The sequence below is a fragment of the Streptopelia decaocto genome (assembly GCF_964273445.1).
Source record: "Streptopelia decaocto genome assembly, chromosome: 13".
Taxonomy (NCBI): Eukaryota; Metazoa; Chordata; class Aves; order Columbiformes; family Columbidae; genus Streptopelia; species Streptopelia decaocto.
This window is the reverse complement of record NC_138668.1, coordinates 6210341-6237560: the sequence shown is the minus strand read 5'-3', so window position 1 is coordinate 6237560 and position 27220 is coordinate 6210341. Positions and strand designations below refer to the sequence as shown.

Here is a 27220-nt window from a genome sequence, read left to right as displayed (position 1 = left end):
GAAGGTTTTTCTTTGTAGCACATGTATTTGTGTGTCTGGTTCTGCTGCCTTCAGAGACAGTGAACTGGGGTAGCCGCTTGTGAGGATTTACACTGAGGAGAGAGGGTGACGTAGTTGTCAGCCTGGAGAACAGGAGCTGAGAGGAGACCTGATCTCTGAACTGCCTGAAAGGAGCTTGGAGATGGGGGGGGTCAGGCTCTGCTCCCCAGGAACAAGCGCCAGGAGCAGAGGAAATGGCCTCAAGTTGCCTCAGGGGAGGTTGAGGTTGTATCTTGGAACAATTTCTTCCCCAAAGGGCTGTCGGGCACTGGAACAGGCTGCCCAGGGCAGTGCTGGAGTCACCATCCCTGGAGGGGTTGAACAGATGGAGATGAGGTTCTCAGGGACATGGGGTAGTGCCAGGGGTGGGGTAACAATTGGATTTGAAGATCTCTCCAACCAAAATGGTTCTGTGATTCTATTACATCTCCAACGTCCCCTTCGCAGCTCTTCTCCTCCTCCTCGGAGTCATTTCGCAGTGTGGGCAGCAGCCTCCTGCTGCTCCTGGCCATGCTGCGGGGCAGCGCGACCCTCCGGCCCCCCTTGCCTGGCTCCTCGGGCCTCTACTACCTGTTCTGCACCAGCTACATCGTCCTGGAGGTGTGGATCGTGCTGAGGCTGTTCACTGCGGTGCTGATCTACAGCTACCGGGAAATGCACTTTGAGTTGTACCGTCCTGCCTTCGAGCCTCAGGACTACGAGATGGTGGAGCTTTTCGTGCGCAGGCTGAAGATGTGGATGGGCTTCAGCAAAGCCAAGGAGGTGGGTGCATCCTGGGAGGCTCCGTGGAGAAAGGGTCTGGCTGCAGAGAAGCAACATCGTCAGCCTTCCTTTGCCTCTGGCTGCCCTCTGCTGCTCTTCACAGTCAGGTTCCTCCAGCACGTGAGGGCTGGAGCAGTGGCCATTCCTGGAGGCCCAAAAGTTGTGTTAGTTATGGGGTGTTGTGGAGGCATCTGCTGCCAGTTTTCAGTCCCAGAGTTCCACATGCTTTTACCTGGGTTCTGTCCCCAGGTCCCTGCCATGGCCTGACCCACCAGCAATGGCCGGGAACAGCCCTGGGGCTGCTCGGAGCAGGACGCGGTGCCCCAGCACAGTGTTCCCTGAAATAACTCCCACTCACCTCTTCTCTTGCAGTTCCGGCACAAGGTGAGGTTCGAGGGGATGGAGCCGCTGCCATCCCGAGACTCCAGCGACTCCAAGTCCTTTCGGGGCCCCACTCCCAGCGCCGCCTCTGACAGCTCCAGGGCCTCCACGTCCTCCAGCCAACTGGACGGGCTGAGCCTCGTGCTGAGCACTCGCGACAGCCTGGAAGTGGACGCTGACATCCAGCGGCTCCTCTCCCTCTTCGAGATGCTGCTCGCCCAATTCGACCGGGTCAACCAGGTGACGGAGGACGTGTACCGCATCGAGCACCAGCTGCAGGGCTCCCGCAGCCGCCGCTCGCGCCGGAGTGTCGCCCCAGTGTCGGAGGACGTCACGGGCAGGTACTGTGCAGGCAGCACAGAGCAGGGGCCCTCACCCGAAATCTCCTCCGACATGGACCTGCAGCCCCCGCGGGACCCCTCGCTGTCCCCAAACTCTCCTGCTGCCCCACCGGGCAGCAGCATTCGGGGCTCTGTGCCCAGCCGGCTCCTTCGAGCCAGCAGAGGCATCAGCGTGGCGGCATCTGTGCTGCCCCCGCACAAACCCTACACTGCTGCAGCTCCGGTGGGGAAGAAGAAACGGCCCCTGCGGGCTAAGAACAGGGTGCACCCCACGGTTAAATAACAGGCGTTGTGCTGGGCACGGCGGGGAGAGGAGCCCACGCAGGGCAGAGCGCCGGGGAAGGGGTTTGCGAAGGGTGGGCTGTGCCTGCCGTGCAGACCTGGAGCCTCGGGAGCTGCCGCTTCCGAAAGCTCCCGCCGCAGCGGCTGTGCCTGCCAGGGCGCATGGGGCGGCCGCCGTCCCCAGGGACCTGCCGCCATCCCCAGGGACCTGCCACCGTCCCCATCAGATGTGCCGACTGCCCCAGCAGTGGTTTCCAGCGATAGGGGTTGGTTGGAGAAGGCTCAGCCTTTCCCTCGGGGACAGCCGGGAGAGGCTGCGTGGGGTACGTGCAGAAAACACAGTAGGGCAGTATTATAAAGTTGTCTGTTTTGTTAAATGGCACCATGTGCAAACAGCCGCCTGTGGCGACTGTGACAAGGACACTTTAGGGGCTGCACAGGGTGACCGTGCGAGGCTCATCTCCCCCCGCTGGCTGTGCCGGCTGGAAGGGGGACGGGAGAGCCCCAGGCCTTGAAGGTTTGAACTGTCTTGCATTTTTGTTGACCAGACACACTGTGGAGGAAAGCTACAGGTTTCAAGAAGATATTTAACCCTTTTTTTTTTTTTTTTTAAGCATAAATATATATAGACAAATGATATCTACACCCAGATCAGTTAATTTCTAGTATTGGCTACTTTTATCCTCCAGAAATTGGTACTATTATTTGTATTTAAAGAGATGCGGTATTTAAAAGGAAGGACGTTGGGAGCAGCCAGCACCGCTGCCGGCTGCGCTCAGCAGGGACGAGCAGCAGCTCCGGTTCGCAGAGCCCTTGGCTGCTCCAGCGTCCCCGAGCGTGGGGACCCCCCCATACCAGCCCCGCTGGGACCCCCCGGCCCGCGGGCGCTGCTGCCTGCTTGGCTTTTCTAATCCAAGGAATGTATTGACCTAAGTATATATATATTTTTTTTTGTTTACTTGTTCATATGTACTGCCCAGCACTTTAAACAATGCTTTCCTCGGCTAACAATGACACATGCGATCTAACGAGACGGGATAATATATCACAAAAGCAGTATTTTTTGTCTGTTTAAATCATAAACTGAAATGAGCAAATGCTGATGCAGCGACCGCAGCCCCCGCACCCCCAGCAGGGCCGGGGCCTCCTGGCATCTTCCGAAAAAGAAGCACAAGGTGCTGGGGGAGGTGAGTGAAGCGGTCGCTCCATCATCACCATTTCACGTTATGTATATTGTAAGTAATTTATATGTTTGGGTTTGTGTTTTGGTTTGTTTTTTGTTTTTGTTTTTTTTTCAAATGTATATATTTTTGTATGTTTGCTATATTTTCATAGCATCGGTAACGTGTTTGAAACATGTAGATAGGAGACAGAACACTATTGTCAGAGTTATTTAAAGGATGTATTAAGTGCTTCTTCCTGGGAATGTCCTGTGTATATAAGGATCGGGTGTCTGTGTGCGTGTGGTGCGTGTGCTCCCCCGGCTCGGGGATGCGGGAGCTGGAGTGTCCCCGGGACCTGCTCGGGCCTCGGGGACGGGGACCTTGTGCTGGGCTGCAGCTTGGTCCTGGAAGCATCATCCCCGTGTCACCAGCCAGGGGGACCTTTCTGGGCTCTTCTGAGAGATGTCACCTCCTGTGTCTCCCCATCCAGCTCCCGGTACTTCTGCCGTGCTGTGTTACATACTTTTAAAGATTTAATTAGGTATTTTTAAAGATTTAATTAGGTACTTTTAAAGAAGAGTTAATTACAGCTGTCTGCGTGCCTCCTTGGCTCCAGGCGCCTGCCCATGTCCCTGTAGGTGACTAAAAGGCACAGGGTCGCTCTTGATGACAGTTTTGGAATCTGTCTGAGTTACCTTTGAGAGACTCAGTTGCTATGAAGGACAAGACGCTGTGGAGAGGTTGCAGAAGGACACGGGCTGGAGAAAACAAGTGTGCTGTGGCTTGAAGGTCACTTAACGTGAGAGTGGTTGGTCACCAGAGAGGTTGTTGGAAGAGCAGATTGTACAGAGGGAAGTGGAGAGGACAAAACTAATCCTGGTAACCGTGAAGCTTTTGTAGCGGGAAGGAAAGGCAGGTGACGAGGAGATGACGGAGTTGAGGGGCAGGAGGTGGGATGGGGAACCCCACCTTGGGGGCTGCAGGTGCCTGGAGCAGGTGGGACCAGCCGTGGGGCCTGGGGCTGATGCCAGAGCTTTGTGCGCTGCAGGAGTCGTTTGTTCCTCCTTTTACAAACAGCTCTGTCCACTCCAGACCTCTTCTGGTATCTAAAACTGGTTTTCAAGCTTGTTGTCCCTTCGGTGTTTCCTCCCTGGGGCAAGGACAGACAGGGTTATAAAGCAAAATCTTTTTTGGTGAGATAAGCACAGGCCCTGGGTGAAACTCAGGAACTCTGGCCTACGTCTGTCCTTAAAGCCAAAGTTTCAGTCTCTTTGGCTGTGCCTCAAAAGCAAAAGCACCGGAGAAGAATTTAGTCGCATAAACAGCAACCACCCACAAAGACAGAAGCAAGTTGCTCATCTTTGAGCAGCACTGCATCAGCATGCAGGTATTTTTATTGGCCAAGAGAACTGGAAAAAGGGTGGGTTTCCATAGGAAAGTGCTCATTTGGGTTCTTACATGGGAGAGCTGAGCACAACTGTCCCAGAGCGGCCCCTTGGAACCTCCAGCCCCACGTCCATCTGTCCCCTTCTGCAGTGGAGCAAAATTCAGTGAGTAAAGTGACCCAAGCAGGTCTTGGAAAGCTCTTGCATCTTCAAGAGCCAAAAAGAGTTCAGTTCAAGAACCACAGTTCGGTTCTCAGCCCCTCCTCACCCCGCTGGCTCAAGTCTGCTCGTTTCAGAGGTTGTTAATTGGAGTGAGGTGCAGGAAGGAGACAAGAGGCAGAGCAGCCGTAATGAGCTCACAGGAGGTGGGACGAGGCAGCTCCACATGAGACCTCAGGATGGTTGTTCCCAAATGCCCGTTTCTTACCCAGCTTGTTCTGAGTGTGAGTGCGACGTGATGCGTGTGACTTACCAAGCGCTGCTCCTGGTCCCAGAGGAGCAGAGGCTCAGACAACTGCTCAGACAACTGCCCCTGGCAGCACGAGAGCAGCTCTGGAACCCCCGCGAGGGCCCCGTGCGCGGTGGGCGCCCCCACAGCCCCCAGCACCCCAGTTCTCATCGCAGCGGTTATTTGTACAAACTCCCGTGAGGCTCCCAGGGTCCCGTCCCCGTCAGGCACTTCGCTGCTTCGTTACCGAGTCACACCTGCGATGAACTTGACTTGCAGCCCCAGCCCATAATAAATACTCCTGAATGTATATTTCTGTGTTTGTAGTCACCCAGAGATGGTTTCTTATTTATTAAGTCTCACAAAGATGCAACAGTATCAAGCTGCTTAAATAAAAGCCTTTATCCATTAGTTTAAAAGGGAGAGGGAGGGACTTCTTATATAAGCGCTTTTTTTTAAAAGAGCAGAAAATTGTGACCAATATGCCAACTGTTACTGTCTGGTCAGCATTTCACTGCAAACAAAAATATTGTATTTTGTAACTGTGGGGATGTTTCTTAAAAAAAATGACAAGGTCAAATAAAAGATGACTGCTAGGACCTGGCTCCCGTGCTTCTGTTACGCTCCCGAGTGGAAAACTGAAAGGAGGAATTTACATTATCATGAAACACAGTTTGAATCTTCCCAGGCCAGCGAGAACGCACTGACCATAACAAATATTTTATTTCCTTTACGACTTATAAACACTCAAAACACAACATACACTTAGCGTTCCCGAACAGCCCTTCACGAGCTGGTAGCATCACTTTTGTCCCCTCGCCTGTCACTTCGCAGTTCTGGGTGCAGATTGCACTTGTCTTCATCTCCACGGCACAGGCCCATTGCCAAAAAGCCACACTTCTCATTTATTGACAAATCAGGAGATAAAGTACTCACAGTATTGTCCAGCTTACGTGGTTTCTCCCAGGTTAGTAGTGTAGTGTCTGCTGACTGTGTTACCGCACAGCGGGTGCGGAATCCCCGTGCCCTGCACACGTCAGCACCAAGAGGAGCGTTTGTCAACGGCTTCAGCAGCCAAGGCCCCACAGAAACAGTCCCGGTGTTAGTGCAACAGGCAGAACTCAGAGACCATGCCCCAGGACATCTCAACGGTCTGTCAAATAAAGGATTTTACCGGGCGCACAGAGAAGGACAAGAGTTGCCCCCCCAGCATCGCTGCAACCAGCGGAAATTCCGCAGCTGAACCTTGAAGCCGGCACTGGGCTCTTGTTAAATCCCCGCAGGAGGACAGTGGGTCCGTGTTTGTTTATCGTGAGCAACTCCTGCCCCAGCGAGCGGCACCACCTCCCCGGGTTGGGCTCCTTCTGGTACCAAAAGCATTTCTGCCGAACGAGGAGGGTTTGCCATGAATCTCTCAAAATGGAGACAAGTCCTTGGGGATTTAAGCAGCATGTCCAACAGGTCACTTGCGAACCTAAGTTAATTCTTCCTGGAGCCACATCAGACCAAGGCTGAGAGTCTGAAAAGTCCAAGTGTCGAGAGGCACCAAGGCCTGGAGAGGAGCTGGGATTCCAGGGAGCTTAGAAATAGTAACTTGATTTTCCATGCTTTGTATTTCATTCCCAATAAAGGTGTCAAAGTTCCCACAATTCCTGTACCTTCCAACTGCAAGACGAAATGCAGAGGATCAGAGCTTGTCTGCTCCCACCAGCCACCGGTATAGAAGGAGCCCAGAGAAAGGTGCTGCAAGAACGTTCCCAACAGAGGTGGAAGCACTGAAACAGCTCAAACGAATAAACACAAAACATGTAGAATTGGTCCTTTTGGAGCATCGGCTGGGGATACAGTGTCCTCATCAGACAGCAATGGCAGGCAGAGAGAGACACGTTCCAGCCTCCGGTCGGGTTCAATGCCAAGCCCACATGCAAGCGGCACAGCCACGCTGTCTGCAAACCTGCTCCGCCGTGTCCGTGCGGGTGGTGAAACGCTCTCGCTGCCTTGTCCATCCCAGAACAGCCACAGACCCACTGGGATCTACACGAACTCGGTGAAGTCGTCCACCGAGGAGATGAGGCGCTTCCTCTGCCCAGTCTCGTAGGCGGGCGGGGGGTCCTGGGGAGCCTGGGGTGGGGGCTTTGCCGGGGCAGACGGGTGCATCTGCAGGGGCAGCCCGGGAGTCTGGTATTGGGTTTCTTCACGTAGCTGAAAGTCAAACGAGAGCAGATGAGCTCCGTTCTCTCCCCGTTTGCGCGGGGCAAGTTAATCGGGACAGCTCGTCCCACCATCCCCAGCACAGGGCCAAGGGGCTGCAGCTCTGTCACCAGGGTCCACAACCCCACTGCCACCAGGAAGCTGGAAGCTCGCAAGTCAAGGCCTACATTGCTACACAAGAGCTGGTTTCTAACCTTCTTACACATACTCCTCCTCTTATTCAGCGGGTTTTGACAGCTGATTTAACGCACCTTATTTACACTAAGACTCTAAAGTAGAGCCCAGTTCCAAACACTAAGAACTGACTTACCCGGTGCCTGAGACGCTTGATGTGCCGGAGCCTCGCGATCCATTTGGATGGGTAGGTGTCAGTAGGGTTTGACCGACTGTGATGAACCTGGGAAGCCATCTAATTTGGGAAGAAGCAGGGAAAGAGAGGCAGCACATTCACATAACCACAACGATACAACATTTCAGTGCTGACTGAAATGCAGCTTACGTTATAACTCTTCACATGCTAACTGTGTCTTAAAGACTGAGGCAGAAAGCTTACTTATCTATTTGATTTACCAAATAGGCAGGAGGTCTCGGGGAGCCCAGGTACTCACGTTGGCGTGCAGAGCCATCTGACGGGCAACAAACGGCAGGTTCTTGTCAGAGATAACCTTGGCGACACTCGTGTCCACGAGACCCTCCATGTCTTTGTTTTAAAAGAAGAAGAAAAAAAATTATTGTAAGACAGTTAAGAGCAAACCAGTTTGTCAGTAACTAAAGAGATAAGTAACATAAACATGAAGAATTGCACTACAGAATCTCAGAAGTTCCCACCAAGGTCTACAGCTCCAACTGTGACAGAACTTGCACTGCAGCTTAACACAACTGGCTCAAAATTCTCAAATTCTGGCTGCTCTGTAAAGGTTTGAGGAGAGTTTGAGGGGCTCATTGTCACATGAACCACAGCATGAACAAAAACCAGCCCAGAGGTGCCCCTTTGGTAGGAGGAAAGCAAACGGCCCCGCAGATGATGGCACCGGTGCTGCTGAACGTGCAAAGAGCCACAACAGCTTTCAAACATTGGGTCCTGTGGCATTGGGAAGGACAGAGGCCAAAGCTGGGACCACTACGGGACATATCTGGATGTAACTGGGCAGCAAATTGGTTTCGGAGAATTTCTCCTCTAAGTTTTTTTACTTTCACAACACAACCACAGGCAAGCAAAGGCAGTTGTGGCACCACCAGTCCGGGAAAGACTGAGGCTGAAGGCTGCTGGAGTTCCTACCTTTCCGACACTGCAGCGTCACCAGGTTACAGTCATAGTCAAGAGGTGTGATGATAACATGCACAAAGTTGAACTGACCCTACGGAGAAAACAATAAAACAGTCAGATACATTTTAATGATCATCATGATTCTTCTGAGTGCCACAAACCAACACAAGTGAACACACCAAGGCTAAAAAACTCCATTCATTATCTCAACACTGTTTGCTAAGATAACATGTTAGATTAAGGGTTTACAAACAGTCATATGCCTTTTTATACCCACAAATAAAATCTTGTACCTTTATTGTTCCCAGCTTAAAGTCTTCTCCAGAATCATTGTAAACAATAGAAACAAAATCATTCCCGAGGTGCCTTTTCTTGTCACAGCGATATTTATCCAAATCCTTTGTGGGCATCAGGGTAGCGATGTGGAAAATGGCTGAAGGGGAAACAGAAAGAGCCTTAGGCTGGTCTGGGAAGGCAGCGCTGCCAGCTGTGATGGTCAACGTGCAGCACTTGTTGGAAGACAAAGTAGTACCAGCACCACAATAATAAAAAATACAAGTTGTGCTCCCTCGATGGGTTTGTCCCCACTAGTGACAACCAAATAAAAACCAAATATTTGGAAGTTCCTCGTGGCTTGTTGGATTCTGGGTGGTATCTGCACCGCTTGGTGCTGCAGGAGCTGGTAATGCTGCAGGTCAATTAGCAACAACCACAGTAACGACAACCCTCCTGCCTTCAGTGCTGTTCTGCAGAGGAACAACTAGCAGCGTTTTGACGTGCACACACAACCCTCAATTAACAGCTTCATAGCAGCTCGAGAACAAACTGCTTATTCTACAAACCTTGACACCAAACCATATCAACCTTTAACAGAGTAGGATGTTTTAAAAGTAAGTGGTCTGATTCTTTTTTTTTCTTAAATAAGGCAGGTATGCATCTCTCGCAAACTTTAACACATGGTTTGTAGAGATACCAGAGATGGAATGGGAGGAGAACAGAGCCACAGGTCACCTTTACCACATCCTTGGAAAGGAAAGAGTTTGTAGAAAGCAGGTCAGACATCAGGGGAGAAAATACCATCCTTCCAATTCCAACCCCTGGAGCCACCTTACCTTGCATAATGTCATCGTGCCAGCAGTAGGTAAACTGTCCATCCTCCCCACACACGTCCAGGCCACCGAGGTAAATTTTATCTGGTTGACAGTCTTTGAGCTCAATGAGCTTCCCCAGCCCGGTCAGGAACTCTGTGTAGCGATAGGATCCATGTTCGTTTGACAGAATTGCAATTTCGTTGTTGCTCTAGGAAATAAGAACACGGGAGTCCCATGCTGAACGCCAGGAGTGCTCAATCAGCACAGTGATGAGGTTATTGGCTCCACACAGGCACTGATTTTTAGTGCAAGAAACTAAGGAAAAGCAATGTGAGTGCAGGAGCAGGACAAATCTCACAGCTACAACAGCGGTGCCCTGGCCTTCTGTCTAGAGGTGCTCGTTCAAGGGTTAATGCACCTGCACGCAGCTCACCTGCCCTTCTCCGACGTAGAGCACTGCGATCTTGTGTGTGTCGTAAGAAGGAATTTGATCCAGGAGCTGCACCGATCTCTCAAAGGTCTGCAACCAAAACAGTAGTCACATTGTTAAAAACCAATCTCCGCACCCCGCTGCGCTCCCTAAAGCCCGTCAGGACAGTGACAGCACGACATGGGCACCAACTCCAATAGGCACCAGCGTATTCCTTGCTGAGCGCTGCCCTGGGCTGTAGGACCAGAACCATGTATAGAGCAGCACTACACGGTATCTGCCACTCACCCTCCTGGTTTTACACTTCACATGAGATTAATCTGGCAAACAGTACGGGTTAGATGCAGCTGTTGTGACAAATTACACCGTATCTTCATTCAAGCTCCAGGGATGAAAAGTTATGATGTCTCTTGCTCTCATCTCCCCAGGGCTCCCACTGCCTGAGCACCCGAACCAAACAGGAGGGGAAACCATCACCCAGAGGGCTGCGGTGTTCGGGTCACGAGGACCCCATCCCAGCATTAATTCTCCAGGAAGTTTGTGATTAATTTATCATGCGACCCCAAAAAGCTTCTTGGCCACTCCCAGTTATTATACACAGAGGGCTGACGGGTTCTGCCAATGTCACCTAACGCTCGGTTTTCATCCTGCACTCCCCCTACCAGCAAAAAAACACCAAAGTCCACAAATCATCCTGCTTTCTGGCTGGGATTCTGTAACAGCATCAGCAAAATCTCCCAATATCTCAAATTCAATTCAGAGCCATAAAGCAGTAGCCACCAGGACTGGGGAACAGAAAATCTCCCATCTGTAGCACTGGGGGTAGGAACCACCTTTAAACTGCTCCAGCTGAGCTGGACAGTCATTACCACCATTTATGTTCAACAAACGTAATGAGGTTAGAAAAATAAAATACAAGAATTAACAAAAAAAATCTTTGCCTACCTCATTTGGCAGCAAAAGGGGCTTGTTGTTTTCGTCACCAAAGAATGGGGAGTGGTACAACTGCAAAAACACAAAGCTAAGGGAGAGAGGGGAAAAAAACTCCTGTTACCATAAAAATGAAGTCCATTTTGACCCACTGCATGTAAGAACATCATGTACAGAAGAAAAAGAGAAGCAATTAAAATGCTAACAGAGTATTACTCATCTTCTAGAGTCATTTTAGGTGCCTGGACTACCCGTGGTTTGTAATAGACTCTTGTCATAAAAACCAATGGTTGTGTCAAACAGCGGCCGCTGAACAAATTCCCCATTCCAAAGGCAAATCTGTAAACAGAACGGCCAGAAGGAACGTGCTCCAGCCTCGAGGCTATGGCGGGTATTTCTAGGCTGGCAGATAACTGATTCTACAGACATTTGCATTTTACCTGCTCTCAACCCCATGAAGGTTGTCTCATAATGCAATCTGGGGCAACAGGCAATATATAAAGCTCAACAAGCAACTATTATAACCCCTTCTTAGTATATTGCACATTCTATTTCTTGAACTGCAAGACCAGTAATTCATCCTGTTCACAGCCAAGTTAACCCAAGGTGACCTGCGTTCAAGCCACACGCACATTTGGACCCTAAAGTAGGACAGATTAAGAACATGAAGGAACTATTTATCTATTTTGCCATTTAAGAGACCCATTTTCTATGTCACAAAGTTAATTTGGTGGTAGTGGGTTCAACATGCCTGTATTCGGTCCTGAGAAAACAGGCAATTAATCTTTCTTTTCAATCAGATGCTGTTTTGTAGGTCCCACAAAACCAGTACACTCCCGGAATAAATGCAGCCATGGCTCCAGCAATTCCAAACTCACCGCTTCCAGCTCCGGACAAGCCCCTCCACCCACCTTGGGTTTATTCCGGGCACTTTCTCAGCGTTGGAGGCTGCTGTTCTGCTCTTGAAGGCATCTCTCTCGATCCTTTTTCCTCTTCGGGACGGGGCCGAGTCCGAGATGGTGTAACCGCGGGGCCGGAGGCCCGAGGGGGAGCGAGGGGAGGTGACAGGAGCGGTGCCATCCAGTCCCCCTGACCCCGCGGCTCTGGCGTCCTCCCCCTTGCCCAGCCACCTGCCCAGCCCTTCCCCTTCCAGGTTCCCAGACTGGGATTTCGATTTGACTTCTGTGCTCAGCCTCCTTGGTCCTTCTCTGCCGTTGGCATCTTTGAGAACCTCTTGCAGCGTCTGCAGCTCGGGGGAAGAACTGGACTTGCTGAGCGGCTGGGACGGCTGGAAGGAAAGTTCCTCCAGTGTCCGGCCGTCCTCCGATGGCAGGACCCTCCCGATGGGAATTCCACCCTCCACCAGGTCTTCTGACTTCAGAGATTTTTCTTCTTGGCTGGAGGTCGAGGAGGACTTAAAGAGGGGAGAAACAAAGAAACAAAGATTTCCTGATATGCAAAATAAAAGCTGACAATAGTAATGCCCACAACACCCCCGACAACTCCCGTGAAAGATGAGCAGAAGGTGCCAAGCACAAAGTAATGCGGAGCGAGGACCCTGCACAAACCAGATGTTTACTGCTGCTGCTCTGTGTGTGTCCTGCACCGCCAGCCCAGCCCTCACTCCCGACTGCATGTGGATTTTGGCGTATCATAGAATCATAGAATTATTTAGGTTGGAAAAGACCTTTAAGATCATCGAGTCCAACACGGAACAGAATCGGTCAAGCTGTTCCTCCTTACCCTGCTGTAAGACTCCTGGGGTTTACCAAACCTTTCCTCGCTCAGGATTTGTTCAGAACATGAAGTCTCAATGTCCTCGCTCTCCGGAGACTCAGCCGGGGACTCGGTTTCCTTCAGCTCCGTTTCTGACGGGCTCCCTTCCTCCAGCACCACGGCCGACTCTACCGAGACACAAGGCAGAAGAACTGAAGCCTGGAGTGCGGCACAGCCCGGCAGGTCCCCGTCCACTCCTCTCACACACCAGCCTTTTCCCTACGGGATTTCAACAGAAGGGCCACATTCAATGAGCGCTCTGGTTCTTGCATTTCTTGTCATGTCAGACTTGCTCCTGGCTCCCCTTTTGCACAGAGTAACTGAGCACCTTACCCTCCCAGCAAAGGGCTGCGGCTGCTTTGGTCAAAAATAAGTGCGGTTGTGTCCAATTGTTACTGATGAACAAGCAGGGGACGGAATGAGGAAACGGGACCTTGTACATCAACGCTGGGTTACCAGGACAGACAGGAACTACGGAGATGTGAGGAAGTACAAGACCAGCATTAAAAGCTCATCATTATCCAGGCAATGAAGACATCAGTTCTATGCAAGTGTGCAAAAACAAGTCAGTTTTTCTGGTATTGAAATGCAATGCTCCTGTGCCTTGTAGTGGCCTAGAAGGAGATAAGAGATTTTAGGAGGAGCCATTTCCTTGCAGTTTGGCAGTTTTCCTAGTATGTCTCAGTAGAAGCGAAACAATTCAGCCCTAGACATACGAAAGGACGAGAGAGCAAGAGTCACACATGCACTGCAGCGATACTGGGAAACCTGCACGTGGCATCTGCTCAGCCCAAGGGCTGATGGAACCGCACCGAGCGCAGAGCTCGGGGAGCCCTGCGCAGGGGACGGGGTCACCGCAGCGTCTGACCTGGCCCTGACCACCGGGATGAGTCTGACCCCTTGGCCTTGCTTTTTGGTTTTTGTCCTGAGGAAAAGGCTGGAGAACAGGAGGCTTCCCATTATGCACACAAGGGACTGGAAGACCAATCTGAAAGGCCAAGATTTGTTTTCCAAAGTAAAATAAAAATAAAACTAGCACACACAAAAAATAAATAAAATCAGCAAAATTAAAAAGAAAAAAAAAAAATTTAAAAATCACTAAAGCAGCTTTTCCTGGATTGATTTCAGCTCGCAGGATCAAAGTTATTTCAAAGAAGCAATTAAGAGTTAGCATTGCACACACATACCTTCTAAAAAACCAAACCAAACCAAACACCCCCAAACAACGTGCTGATCTGGTTAGCTGTCCAAGCCAGAACACACCTGCACACACCCAGTGCTTCCCAGCTCCCCTCGCTCTTACACCACTGCCGAGATTGCTGCTGGTTTGAAATAATGCCAGCACTCGCTAATTATTCTTCAGGTGGAAAGAGAATAATATGAGCAGAGGAGAAATACAGGACAATCTTTCCCTGCAGCACCTCAGGGTTGCTCTGTGTGGTCCGTGTCACCAAGGACCCGCAGTCACCAACACCTGCTGCTCTGCAGAGAATTTTCCAGCGAAGGAAAGAGGCAGCAACACATTCCAACCCTCTAATTAAACGCACAAAGCGTCGCCCATTATCAAAGCAATGCAGGTGTTGTGCTCATACGGTGTGCGGTTTGATCTCCACTTCATTTAATTACAAAGTCAATTTTACTGAAGTGGAGAAAGATTTGACAGTACTCTAGAGCCTCCAAAAAGCCAGAATTTAGCAGGTATTCCCCTGAAATATATTTCTTCTTTTTTTATTTAAAAAGCTTTTAACCAGCATCCATTGTAACATCAAACTTTTAATATATATATATACATATATATATATATAAAAATATATATATAAGCTATGTATATTAGCTCCTTTTCTCTTTTCAATGACCAATTGTGCCGGATTCCTGCAGCTGACACGGGGTTCACTGGAGGGTGGGTGTCCCGAGCACACTGCGCCCTTCTCACAAGTGGGAGCTTTTACATTTAGCAGAACACAAAGCCAATTGTAAAACACAGCTGAAAATCAATAATTCAATTAACCAAGCCACTCAGCCATTTTGACAGGCCAGTTAGCGCTGTGCCTCGCGAGTCACAACCCGCCCCAGCTAAAACAGAAGTTGCTTTAAGGAATCGCCTGCGCTTGCAAATGTTGGATCTGGCTTGGACTTCTCATGCTAGTCAAGATCCATTTGTTGAGAGTAATGAGGCTGGGTACAGACAGGAGACATGGAAAGGGAACATGAAGTATGAGGGATACATTTTCTATGAATCAGAGGTGTTCTTCTATGGCAATACTTTTTTTTTTGTCCTTAAAGATATATAAATATACCTGCCCAGGATATGCTCCTGTGCAACTTCCCTTGACAACTGGACTGGTACATGGAAGAGAAAGAGGCCACTGCAAAGGGAAACCAAGTGAGCAGCTACATCAAAAGGAAGGAGAGACTATACGAAAAAAAAATCAAAAAGCACAGAGTTTAAAATATAACCAAGAGCCTATTTTAAAATAAATAGATAAATGAAAACAAAGGAAAGAACAAGCTGGGATAAGCTCACTAGATGCCAAAGGGATACTTGAAGGGTACAAGGCCTCAGGGTGAGTAAGGAGGCAGAAACACATTCAGACAACGCAGACTTGTGCTGCTCGCTTTGAAGAATGCATCCTTGTGAGCTTCTCAAACAGAAAATTCCTCGGTGACATCCTGGCACACATGGGAAAGCAGCCTGAGCTTCTCCTGAGCTACACGCTTCTGGCAAAAAGTCGTTTTTAAACACACAGAATAGTCTGAAGAGTCAAAATACGGATAATAATTCAAGCAGATTTAACCTCTAAAGAGGAAAAAACCAACATGTATGTGACAGTCTGACAGCAAAACTTCTTCAAAACACCCACTCCCCAGCCAGCTCTGGCCAGGTTGCTGTACAAGTTGTGCTCACAAGATGTGGCCAAAACGACTGTCTCGGCCTGTCCCAGGAGGGGCATTCGGGTGGCCACTCTTTAGCTACTCAGTTACCACCTAAATACCGCAAATCCACAGGAACCAATAATTAAGTGTTCACAGATAAGAATTTACTTTTTTTAAAAAAGGTGATAATCTGATTTTGGCTCTAATTTTGTGTTTACACATTCTGAAATCCTAAAATCATACCCTGCCCTGTTTAAAACAAACCTGAATACTGGCATTTTGACTGAATTTCCAAACAATCCACCCCATTGATGCCACCTCCCCAGAAAAGCCTTGTCTGCTGTAAGCACTGCTCAGCTCCGACAGCAGCAGCAGTGCCGAGAGCCCCAGCGGCAGCTGTTGGTGATAAAAGCTCTGAGCAGGGATTACATTGAAAAAAATAACATGAAATTTCAGCTGTCGGTCAGCACTAACTTCCCAACATCAACAGCTCTTTCAGAAGTGAACTAGCACCAAAGTAAACACGATGCAAAGCCACTGTGTTAAAATAAAGCCATCGAAAGATAGTCAAGTGCACTTGTCTGCAATTCAACTGCACTGGTCTGAAGGTTAAATGGTCCTTTTAAGAGGGGAATAAATCCACAGCCAGTAGGATTTGCATTTGCCCATCTCATGCTGTAAAGGACAGTGGCAATTACGTGGCTCTGGCTGGCAAGGTCTGTGACACTGTGACAGGCCACTCTCCCAGGGCCAAACACCAACTCCCGCGCTGCAGACAAATGGAAATGGAAATGCTGCGGGGGATGATCCATGCCCATGGGGGATGCCCAGATCAGCCCCAGACAGGTGGAAGAGGGAAAAGATCCACGACTTGGTTCATTTTCATTTGGGAAACAGCACAAAACACACACGTCCCCCAGAGAATTTCCATTACTCCTCGTTCTTCTCTTTGAGAAGCACTTTTCCGCTGGAACATCAGGAGCAAGGAGGAAGGGAATTTTTCACTTAAAACTTCTAGGGACTGATTCCCCTTCTCATTGCTATTCCTCATGCTCCTAACTTCACTGGTCTAGAAGCGCTGCACTAACTCCAATGGATTGAACCAGCGCCAGGCTGCTGGACACGCCGCCGGCCGGCCAGCCCTCACCTGTGTTGGACCGCTGGAGAAGAGACGGTTTGGCTGTGCCGGTGGCCAGGCTGGAGGAGGGGACAGACAGGGATTTGTACAGAGCCGTTTCGCGGTGTTCTTTAAAACGCTCTGCGGCCATAAGCGCGTTGGAGAGCTCTTGCAGGGGCATGTTGTTGATATCTGAAGAGAACGGACTGAGCGGGTTCTCCAGGCTCATCAGCCAGCTGGTGTTACCTGGGGAGGGAATATTAGGGAAGAGCATTAAGTGCTCTCAACTCCAGAAAGTTTGTACAGCTCACATCGAAATAAAGCACAAATTGTTTTGGATTTTGCAAGTAAAAATCAAAACGGAACAAGATCTCGGTTCTCCTGATATTTGGCAGAATCACTTGATTCATTTCCTGGTTTCAGTAAGTAGCTCCCAGGGCTCAGCACTTCACTCCAAGCTCTTCAAACACCTTCCTTGGTAACTCATTACTACAGCAGATTCCCAGAAGGCAGCCAAAACACTCAGGTATTTTAATTAATGATACCAGGTCAGTTATTTTCTCACAAAGCAACTTTCAGCTGAAATAGGCAATTCCCTGTTAATGTTGTGTAACACACCAAGATTCAAGAATTTTGACTCTGAACATGTCATTACTCCTTCCCTCACAGCTTCAGTCATAATCCTCATCCATCTCTAATCTAGCATGGGAAGCTAAAACACAACACAGACAGATTTTCAAGAGAGACTGCAGAGCTGTGTAGAAATAGGAAATGCAAAGTAGGGTTGATATTACCTGGCTCTATTGCTGTAACAGTATTTAATATACAAATTTAAGTCCTCGCCTCAATCTTCACACAGGTATTTTTAAGATTTAAAACATTAAAGTGTGATTCCAAAGAATCAAGTATCAGACGTATTAGTTTCAAGAGGCAGTGAGCAACAAAGAGACCCATTTGCAACTAAATATGGATTTTTCTTCTTCAACCAGGCTCTGGTTTCTTATCCTATCAAAAGAGTTCCCTCCACACTCAGGTTAAGATACCTGTGGGTCTGCGCACGAGGATTTCTGCCCATCCCTGTGTCAGCAGTGGGACATATGCAGCTAAGTTTGCTTTTTCTTTCTGCAGAGACGTCTGCGGAGCAGGATTAGTCTTCTCTGACCGAGGTGCAGGAGCAGGAGGACTCTGTGTCCCTTGGGAAACGGAGCCGGTGGGCAAATGGGAGGCTGAGCTGTCTAAAGCACCAACACGTAAGGCATGACCACCTGGCAAGAGACACAAAACAGAAGGGAGAGCCATGCTTAGCACTAAAAATATTTCAGAATAAGTCTTTTAAGCTTCTCTAGCAGATGCACGCACAACATCAGGAAGCTGCTGCTGCCTCCTCGCTATTAAATACCCAACAGGTCCAGATTCGAGATCAGATCAGACACGGGTCTCTTCAGGAGGCACTCGTACACCTCAGCCTGCAAACACGGCCCCAGAAATGGCAGTAAGACTCCAGGACAGGAACTTACCTGACATGGATCGGACTCTGTTGCGAGAGCTTCTGCAAACCTGCTGCCCGGCTTGGGATTCCAGTTTTGCTGGAGCTTCTTTAGTTTGTCTCACTTGCAAAACAGGGTCTGAGCTATGGAGGAAAAAAAGAAAAAATCATAGAATCATTTTGGTTGGAAAAGACCTTTAAGATGATTAATTCCAATTGTTAACCCAACACTGCCGAGTCCAGGTCTAACCCGTGTCCCTGAGAACCCCAGGGATGGCGACTCCACCACTGCCCTGGGCAGCCTGTTCCAGTGCCTGACAATATTGGTGATACTGACAGTGAAATCACTCATCCTGGACAAATAAGACATTCCTCTTCTGGTAAGTGGAAAACCTAAAAAGATGCACTGTATGAGTGGTTTAAGTGACTTTGTTAGGTAGAAATTTCTAGAAATGGGAGGAAATTTTACCTTGATTCTGTGCTGCTTTGGAGTTCTCCAGAGTCTAAGCCAAGCAGGGACCTTGTCCCTGTTCCGACGCTTGTAGTGATGGTCACCAGCTTGTTACCAACCAGCCACGTCTTCGTCCTTCCTCCAGCCAGCAGAAACTCGCCCACAGGAGACCTGGAAACACACTTGTGATGAACTCTGGGGCTGCAGCGGAACAGGGGACTTATCTCACATAACTATACAGGAGCTACTGCCCGATTTCCCTCTTTATACTGCATTTTTAACATATTCTGGGATCATCAACGTCATCCATCAGGACAAGGGATGAGCTGAATTTAATATCAACCAACAGCAGAACTACTGGACACGTATCACAGAGCAGAAAGGAACGAGCCTTGTCTGAGCTCCATGTCTCCTCCTGGGAAGGGCTAACAAGAAAAGTAAATGCCCCCCATGTGAAGGCAGCTGGCACGACACTCGGTTCTGTAGCAAAGACTCTGATTATCCAGCAAGGACACGATTATCCAGCAAACAAAAGCACCTCTCCCATGGTGACCAGGTGACTCCTACCTTTTAGGCACCGCTGTGAAGTTTGAAAAGACGTATCGAGCCATCATGTCCAGACAGGTCTCCGTGAGTTCCAGGTGGAGATTTTTTAAGTTGTCGTCAGCCTGAGCCATTGAATTTTCATCTGCAGAGCCCAGGCTTGAACTAGTGATGGATGTTTGTATCCGACTACAAAAGAACGTTTCCAACTGACAGATCACATTGCAAAATGCTTGTCCCTGTCACCCGACAGACAGTGTGATGCGCAACACCCTGCGATACATGCATGTGCCAGATCAGAGAGGTGGCCTGATGTTAAACCCAAAACCCACGACATAATCAAAACATTTTTGGATCAGTCTCAAGCTCTGCAGCTTGTCATTGCAGAAAGCATATTTTATCTGGAGAGACTGAGAAACATTTTAATGTCTGTCAGCTGCGTTAAACAGGCCATTGCTCTCTGATGTTGGAGGCCCATGGGCAAGTGCACCAAGCAAAGAGCAAGTGGCAGCACCAGCTCCAAGTCCGCGGATCTATAGGATCTACAGGAGCCATAGCGAGGGCAAGCATCCCGACACCCGCAGAGTTTCCCAGGCAAGATGTTGCCCATGAACCACAAATCAGGGCACTCCAGACTTGACTGTTGCTTTTTCTCTGCTGCATCCCTTTCATGTTTTGAATTTTTTTCTTCCCTCCAAATTCAATAGCTACATAAAACCTAATTTAACTTGAAACAGAAAAAAATTGCACTCTGAACAGGAAACTGGCACAAGAATAGAAAGCAACTCTGCCTTCAAATCACCCAAGTTTACACATAAATTTACATATTTACATTTATATAAGAATGTGAGAGAAGAACATCAGTTCTCTAATATCCCCATAGGTTAATGGGGATATTAGAGAATGCAGTGCCAGAATTGTATTCACAATTCAGTCACTTCAGTGTCTCTCCCCCAACTACCATATAGTTATGGTCAAAAATAGCACCACAGTTCCACTGACAGCAGTCCTTACAGATCAAGGCACCGACGGGTTCAGACTTTAAACCAACATGTTGCAGTTTAACACTCAATGGAAGTGACCCAGAAAGATGCTTTAAAAACTAGCATTAATTGTTTCATCTTTCACATGAGCAAATCAACGTCTACGACCAAAACTTTTCTTTAGTTGTGAAAGCAACAGCTCGTAAGGAGCTGAGCATTTATTTAACTGCTCTACAGAAACACAAATTAAGGCTTTCACGGCGTCACACCTTGAGACCAGAACACTTGTGTCAGCTCCCTCTGGCTCAAAGAACAAACCCCAAGCTGAGGCCAGAACTGCTCCACACAGTTTGGCCTGTACAGGAGTTCGCAGAGTATCAAAAGCCTCTCCCGGGCAAGCCACTGCTCAGAAAGCTGAAGTTTTAGCGACTTTTACCCAGGACTCACTTGAACAGAATGCAACCTTTTTCCTTTGGTTTTCTTTGGTGCTGGTTTGTTTGTTTGTGTCCCCCCGTTCAACATTTTGACTTTTAAAATAGACATTTTTGTTGCTAAAGCATTAGAGATTAGGGCAAAGTGACCAGTAACAACATAAGATGCGATGTGACCATCCAGTAGCTGGCGCTGGGAAGCCACGGGAGGTCCATGATACTTTCCCAAAACCAAGGCCAGTTTTTTATTGCGTACCAAAGTCATGCAAGCATCCCCATGCAAATCCACCCACCCTTGCAGTACAATTTCCAAGGGCTGAGCCGCTCTTGGATCCTCCCCATTTAAAGTGCCTCTACCTGCGGACCACATGTTCAGACACACTGATGCTGCGGGATCGGAAGGCATCAACTGCAGAGGATTCTTTCAGCTCTTTCACTGGAGGAGAGTTATTCAAGCCTTGCTTTGCATTTTTGGCTAGTCTTAAACTACTAGGTGGAGAAGCACCAAGCCCCAAAAGAGGTCACAGGAAGGGAGGAAATCATTGTAGGGATGTAGGTTGAAAGATCACAGGTCACAGGGTCAATATTGGGGGATCCCGGAGGGTGATGTAAAATCAAACAAATGCCAAAAAAGGAAAACAAAAATTAAAACGTACAAACAAGCAGAGCTGAAAGCATTAAAAAGACAAACCACATTTTGAAAACAAGATTTTAAACGCGCTACAAAACAAATGAAATTAGTACAAGTTAAAACAAAAAACTGATTGAAATGATAGTTGGAATACTGCGCTGTTAAACAAAGGCAAGAGCCCCTAAATGCTGATTTGGCACAAGTTTTCCAAGTCTGAGAAGTTTTGTGCAGTTCAACCACCTCTCACGTTGCACCAACTCACCACTTCAGCACCACTAAAAACCTGACTACGTCCAAAGAGCAGATCCTCGTGAGCTTTACCAACACCATGCAGCAGCACATTTTTCTGAGACAAAGGGATACATCACCCAGCTCTACCTCTGCTAAGCCTGGTCCAAACCTGAGCTCCTACCCTGAATCCCAAAATCACCCAGGGCCAGTCAGGGATGTCCCTAAGCTCAGCTGGGGACACTGGGGAGACTCGGCCCATCTATGGAGACAGACCCTTCCCACAGCACACAGACAGAAGGGCAAGAAGACAAATATCCTGCAGGCTGGATGCTGGACTGCGTGACACTTTTCAGTCAAACAAGGAGCCTTTACATGTGGGAGATGACAGCAATTAACATCTAAGAGGCCCTTTAATTAGTGGCAGCTGAGCCACATGCCTGGCTGAGAGCCAGTTTGAACATGGCAGGGGGTCCAGCAGTTCACACCTCCATATACAGTGTGTTTCAAAAAGACAGACCCAATTTCAAAAGGCAGTGATTTCAAATTGGGTCTGTCTTTTTGAAACACCCTGTATGAAATGCAGATACTCATTTAACCCTTCTGGCTCTTTCTAAACATTATTTCTTCACTATCTCCCTTTCAGTGCATTATTATATTTCAGATAGCCATGTGGAGGGATCACTATTTGTTCCTCTTCTCCCAGAAACCTCTGACAGATCATTTCTGGCCCTAAAAGGGCCAGGAGGTGCCTGCAGAGAGCAAAGCCAACACTGTGCCATCCAGCAACCTTGGGAACGGCTGGGATCTCATGTCTTGCAACACCCAGCACCTCAGCTAGGGCACAGAAACTTATTCTTTGGCCTTAAGGCGTGAAAACCAAGCACACAAGCTTCTCGAGCACGACACAGATCTCTGTTCGAAGCTGTTTTCTCCCTGGCTTGGCTAGAACCCGAGCTGGGGCAGCCTCGGAGGCAGCGGCTCCTGCCGTTCTGGCGCTTCAGGTTGCTGCCGAGTACAGCCCACGCTCCTCGGCAGAGATTTCTGTGCAAAGTGATCCAGCAGCATTAGCAAAAGCCTTTAGCTACAGTAGTATTCCAACCTGGGAGAATTTAACAGGTTTTTGGAAGAAAAAAAAATATTAGTTGAAATTCTGATTTGAGAGACGGGTGTCAAAAGGCTTCTCTTCCAAGTTTCCAAATGAAAGAGGAGGATGTGGGAGAGATGAAACACAAAACAGGGTTTATAGCTGTAGCACTGGGGCAGGGATGGTGTTTCTTCACTGCAAGATACTCGCTGAGCCTTGCAGTTGAAGTAGAGGCACTTTCCCCAGGGTTCAAATGCCACTGTGTGTTCACTGCACATTAACACTGAAGCAAGTTAAGTGCACCAATTTAGGTAAACCCTGCAGGTAAAAGGATGTTAGAGAAACCCCAAATGCCTGCCAAGGAGTGTTGTCCTATCCCAGCAAATGTTGTTACACTTTGAAAGACTGCTGGCAAGGTAAGTTCTGACTTCCAAAGATATTAGGCTTTGCTTAAAACAGATATAATAGCTTCACAATTCTAAAAAGGCTCAGGACATGCAGATACACAAAAGGCACCTGTCTGCCACTCAGCACCTCAACCTGACAGACAACACTGCAGAAAAACAGCACTGGATTGCTCCATTTATAGAGGCTGCTAATCACAACAGTTTCTCCGGCAATCATTTAAACAGTCGTTGCAGATCAACTATCAAAAGAAGTTAACGCTATCAATATGAACATGGTATTCTGTTACTTCTGGTACTACCCTTCTCTGTTACTTCTGGTAGCATTGTACTGACACACATCAACATGAAAGAACTGTTGATTTTCAAAAATTAACAACAAAAGCCCCCACCTTACTGCACAGGCTTACAGAACAGCCAGCAACGCCCCCATCTGTACAATCAGACTGTTGGCTTGGTTGGATTCCAGGCTCTTACCAACCTAAGTTTGTCTTTTACCAGTCCCCCAACCTAAAGAGGTTTACTTTGCTTGCTTAAATGCACTGTCAGATTTTGGATAACTAGACCCAGACTCCTTCAGAAAAAAAAACAGGGGACGGTGTGAGCACTAGAACAGGGACCACAAGACCCTGCTGGAGTCCAATATAATTTACCTTTTGGGCCTCTCATTCAGGCTTGTGCTGCGAGCCCTGAAACTGTCCTTCTCTGGCGTGTCGTCAAAGGAAAGGAGGGCATTGGAGCGCAAACCCTGCCGGAGACAAACAGAGTGGATTGAGTGGCAAGGACGTGCAGCTGAAGGACTGCAGTCACAGAATCACAGAATGTTAGGGATTAGAAGGGACCTCAAAAGATCATCTAGTCCAGTCCCCCTGCCAGAGCAGTCACGGGCCGGTGCACAAGAACTCACAGTCCATCTTGAAAAAGATGTTGAGAAGAAAAGAAGAATTTTTCTAGCTTCAAGCAGAACCTTTAAACTTCTCCACCTGGTTTTTAAGTCACCATTTTTGTTATGTTTGATTCAGTAGTGTCCACTTACCTTTGTAATATAGGTGACAAAGCCCTTTCGGAAGGGAAGGCGACACCGAATGAACCACATCGCTATCACGTGATGGGCCAGGCAAACGATGTACTGGTTAAACCTAAAAGCAGAAAGATCTCCACAGAGTTTAACGCTGCATTGTGATGCCACTCCAGAACTGAACAGACAGACTTTTCAACCTGAGAAACAGAACTCGGCCTTTATCCACTGTAAGTGTAAAGAACCTTAAAAGTTCTGTTCAAGAAAAACAGATATTTTGTTCAAGGTGAATATGCCTCTTCTTGAGAGAAAGCCTGGAGATACAAGAATGAGCAATATCCTATAAATAACCTTGGCCTGAGAACTACAAAATAGCATGCCTCATTCTCTTAATTTTACAGATAAGGAAGAAGCACACTTGCTGTGAACTTACTTGGAAGGGTTTGTGTAGGGCAGGGAGATGGCGAACACACTGGCGTACTGCTCTACCGCAAAGTTCCGGTAGAGGTGAGGCAGCCTGGCCAGAGCTAGAACACAGCAGGGAAAAACAACCAAACAGCACAGGTGAGGGCTGAACACAAACTATTCAACAGCACAACTCAGTTTAATTCAAATTGGTTTGTTTCTTCTAAATTATCAGCTGACATGGTATAATTTCATGGTATAATTTCCTGCTATTTAAATTATCAAGGTGGAGAAAGCAGCTTTGTATTTCCCATCACTGTGTGGCTGCACTACACAAAGCTCATCTCTTCAGTGTGTGCAAGTTTTTCAAATAGAAAATCAGTAATGAACAAGAGATGCTCAAACATTTATACCTTGAGGATGGTGCAAGGGCATCACAAAAACCCAAGACACCCTTCCAACGCATCCCACGTGGCTAACGCAATCAAAATACCCATATTCAGTGCAAACAACACATTCACAGCTACAGAAGATCAAAAGCAGAAAAACATTAAGACTTACTTGAAAGAAATTCTAAGAGAGGGATTGCCACGTTGGCTGTAGCGGAAATGTGGGTTAATTTGACTATTAAGACTGGAAGCGCCTTTATGATGATATCGGGCATCTCGACGCTGCAGACAGAGAGCGCCACAACGCATTGGTTTGCACAGCGATAAATAAGACCGTGTTCCAGGCAATACACTATTTCACGCTAGAAGAGTAAAAAAATAATTAAAAAGAAAAAAAGGTCAGAAAACAGGGAAAGAGAAAACCTCTGCTGTACCATCTCCCGACTGCCATCGGGATTTCAAATGGCTTGTGGGTGTCACTGCTGCAAGACCTGGATGATGCACGTGGATTCTTATCCAAAATGCACTAACACAGAACCCTAAACAGTGTTGTATGTATTCTAGGCAAAAATCTTAAGATGGGACTTTAATCAAGTAGATATTTTAGAAATTCTTATTTAAGTTATTTTCTTATTTTAAGGTTTTGGTTTGTTTCTTTTCTGATTAAACAGAATTTTTATGTTTATCGGGGGTTTTCCAGCAGAGGGTAAAGTCACTCCCTGACCTGCGAGGAGGATCAGGTATGGATGGAGAACAGTGAATCCAACTGATAGTTACTGCTGCACAAAGTCAGAGAAGTAGTTTTTCACCCCTAATTGCACCCCAAATACAGCAGATGCAGCTTTTTATAACAGAAAAGGGCAGTATTATTAATATCTTGCACTTGAGTCTCCTAATCAGCTAGTATGAACAAATCCTCTACTATCCAGGCTCAGCGCCCCCCATTCTCTTACTTTCCCCATACCTGTTTGGCTTTGTCCAGATAATTGTGATAAGATATTAATGCCGTCAGTACTGGAACTACAGCCAGATGCAAATCAGTGCGGGAAAAGCCTTCTGGGGTCCCATGGAGCCTGTCGGTTGTCTTTTTGTCTGTGAGCTGATACATCACACAGCGAGTTAGAACATCTCACACTAAAGTACTCTCTAAAAGGCAGCAGACAGGCACTGCTCATAGCTCCCTTTTCAGATGTATACATCCATATATAACGAATATTCATTATTACCTTCTCCTGTACCTAAAACAACCCTCACAAAAAGGGAAGGTGAGTGAGGATTGACAACCAGCATGCTGATCTTCAAAAATGTTACATTGAAGAAAAAAAAATGCAAAAACAAACTCAAAAAACCCCAATAAACTCTCAAGCAAACTAAGCATGTGGTGACGACACGTCAGGAGGATGCAGGGCATTACCATGTAGCTCAGTGCAGAAGCCAGCAGGTCTATGTTACAAGGAGAGGTTAAAAATAGCACTTTATAGTGGAGGGATTCAGGTAATTTGTTGAGGACCAACTTCAACACCTTCCAGTCTGTCTCCTGGAAAGAAAGAAAAAGTCAAAGTGGAAAATTTTTGTACGATTTCAGCTCCATTTGAAAGTAAGACCAATCAAATTTCAGACAACATGCCATCTCCTAAGCAGATGTATGTCTTGCCATGGTAGTGACATAAAAAGAAGTGGCATTTAGCTGTCACCAATGGCTTCCTGTCTGTCATCCAGCCCAAGGTGCAACATTGGCATCGCAAACTGGAAGGCAACTTGAATCCAGATCTGAGCTCAAAAAGACAGAGCCAGAATTCAGTTATCTGAGCCAACAGCACAAATTAACTTCCAGAGCAAGACAACCCCTCAGTACATAATTATGTCTGATAGAATGCTAACGAACAATTTCTATTTACAGTCTTTTAGCAACTGAAACATTTATCAGTTCTCAAAAGACTTCAAAACCTTGCAGTATGTCTCTTCTAGTTTCAAGTGCCCTTTCAGAAACAGGATGACTTATTTGATCTTTGTTTAACACCCACATTTTTTGCCCTTGTCTGCTCTGCAGCAGAGCGCAGTGAAAGCTTCGCTCCGCTCCTGAAGAGCTGACCTGCTGCTCCCACTGCTGGCTGCAAAGCTGCACAATCACACAGGTTCTGCCCAAGAAGGAGGATTTCCGTGTTGCCTTTCAGACATTACTTAGATACTCTGGCACAGAATCCTCCAACCAGCCCGTTTTAAGTTGGCATATTTCACGTGGAGATGACAATTGTCGTTAAAAGTGAACGTACCAGCTTCAGGCACTGGAGGAGGACACCGAAGACCATGGAGTAGGGCAGGTGGCCGATGCGGATGGTGGCGTTCTGGGCAGGCCCGCTGGGGCTGCCCGCGGGCGGAGAGAGCGTACCCGCAGGCTTCTTCTCGGAAGTCCTCTTCTCTGCTTCTCTACAACGTGGAAAGAGAGAAAAATACACGTAAAATCAGGATCAGAGCAGCCGAATCATGTGACCTACAGTGCTACCCTATTTGGTAGCCAGTCCGATGATCAAACGATATAAATAGCATTTTCAATTAAAAACCACAGGATTGCACAGTAGATGGACAGCAATGAGTCAGTTTGGTCAGGTTAAGGGTTTTTCTATCCAGGCCCTTAGCAAATTTAGAAAGACATCTTTTGGGGCATGT

At 47.8% G+C, this 27220-nt stretch overlaps 2 protein-coding genes across 8 annotated transcripts in view; one reads left to right on the top strand and one right to left on the bottom strand.

Moving 5' to 3' along the window:
- Positions 1–5400, top strand: part of PKD1 (polycystin 1, transient receptor potential channel interacting) — an 87627-nt gene extending 82227 nt beyond the window's left edge. For both annotated transcript variants that reach the window (XM_082064196.1, XM_082064195.1), the window contains exons 45-46: positions 487–801; positions 1174–5400. In XM_082064196.1, coding sequence (XP_081920322.1) covers positions 487–801; positions 1174–1806 — 948 coding nt within the window. In that variant the 3' untranslated portion in view covers positions 1807–5400. The remainder of the gene's footprint in view (positions 1–486; positions 802–1173) is intronic.
- A 74-nt stretch (positions 5401–5474) lies between these two features.
- Positions 5475–27220, bottom strand: part of TSC2 (TSC complex subunit 2) — a 32646-nt gene continuing 10900 nt past the window's right edge. Inside the window, exons 20-43 of one of the 6 annotated variants that reach the window (XM_082064197.1) lie at positions 26827–26980; positions 25968–26090; positions 25518–25652; positions 24726–24915; positions 24193–24286; positions 23778–23880; positions 23395–23489; positions 20749–20880; positions 19002–19166; positions 18453–18605; positions 18015–18127; positions 17541–17762; positions 16528–16743; positions 14804–14872; positions 12474–12634; positions 11642–12144; positions 10746–10821; positions 9804–9890; positions 9392–9578; positions 8573–8712; positions 8292–8370; positions 7621–7712; positions 7323–7421; positions 5475–7003 (exon numbers count right to left, since the gene is read on the bottom strand). In XM_082064197.1, the coding sequence (XP_081920323.1) occupies positions 6836–7003; positions 7323–7421; positions 7621–7712; positions 8292–8370; positions 8573–8712; positions 9392–9578; positions 9804–9890; positions 10746–10821; positions 11642–12144; positions 12474–12634; positions 14804–14872; positions 16528–16743; positions 17541–17762; positions 18015–18127; positions 18453–18605; positions 19002–19166; positions 20749–20880; positions 23395–23489; positions 23778–23880; positions 24193–24286; positions 24726–24915; positions 25518–25652; positions 25968–26090; positions 26827–26980 (3556 nt within the window). In that variant the 3' untranslated portion in view covers positions 5475–6835. The remainder of the gene's footprint in view (positions 7004–7322; positions 7422–7620; positions 7713–8291; positions 8371–8572; positions 8713–9391; positions 9579–9803; positions 9891–10745; positions 10822–11641; positions 12145–12473; positions 12635–14803; positions 14873–16527; positions 16744–17540; positions 17763–18014; positions 18128–18452; positions 18606–19001; positions 19167–20748; positions 20881–23394; positions 23490–23777; positions 23881–24192; positions 24287–24725; positions 24916–25517; positions 25653–25967; positions 26091–26826; positions 26981–27220) is intronic. The other 5 variants (XM_082064198.1, XM_082064199.1, XM_082064200.1 and 2 more) reach the window with 5 other exon arrangements.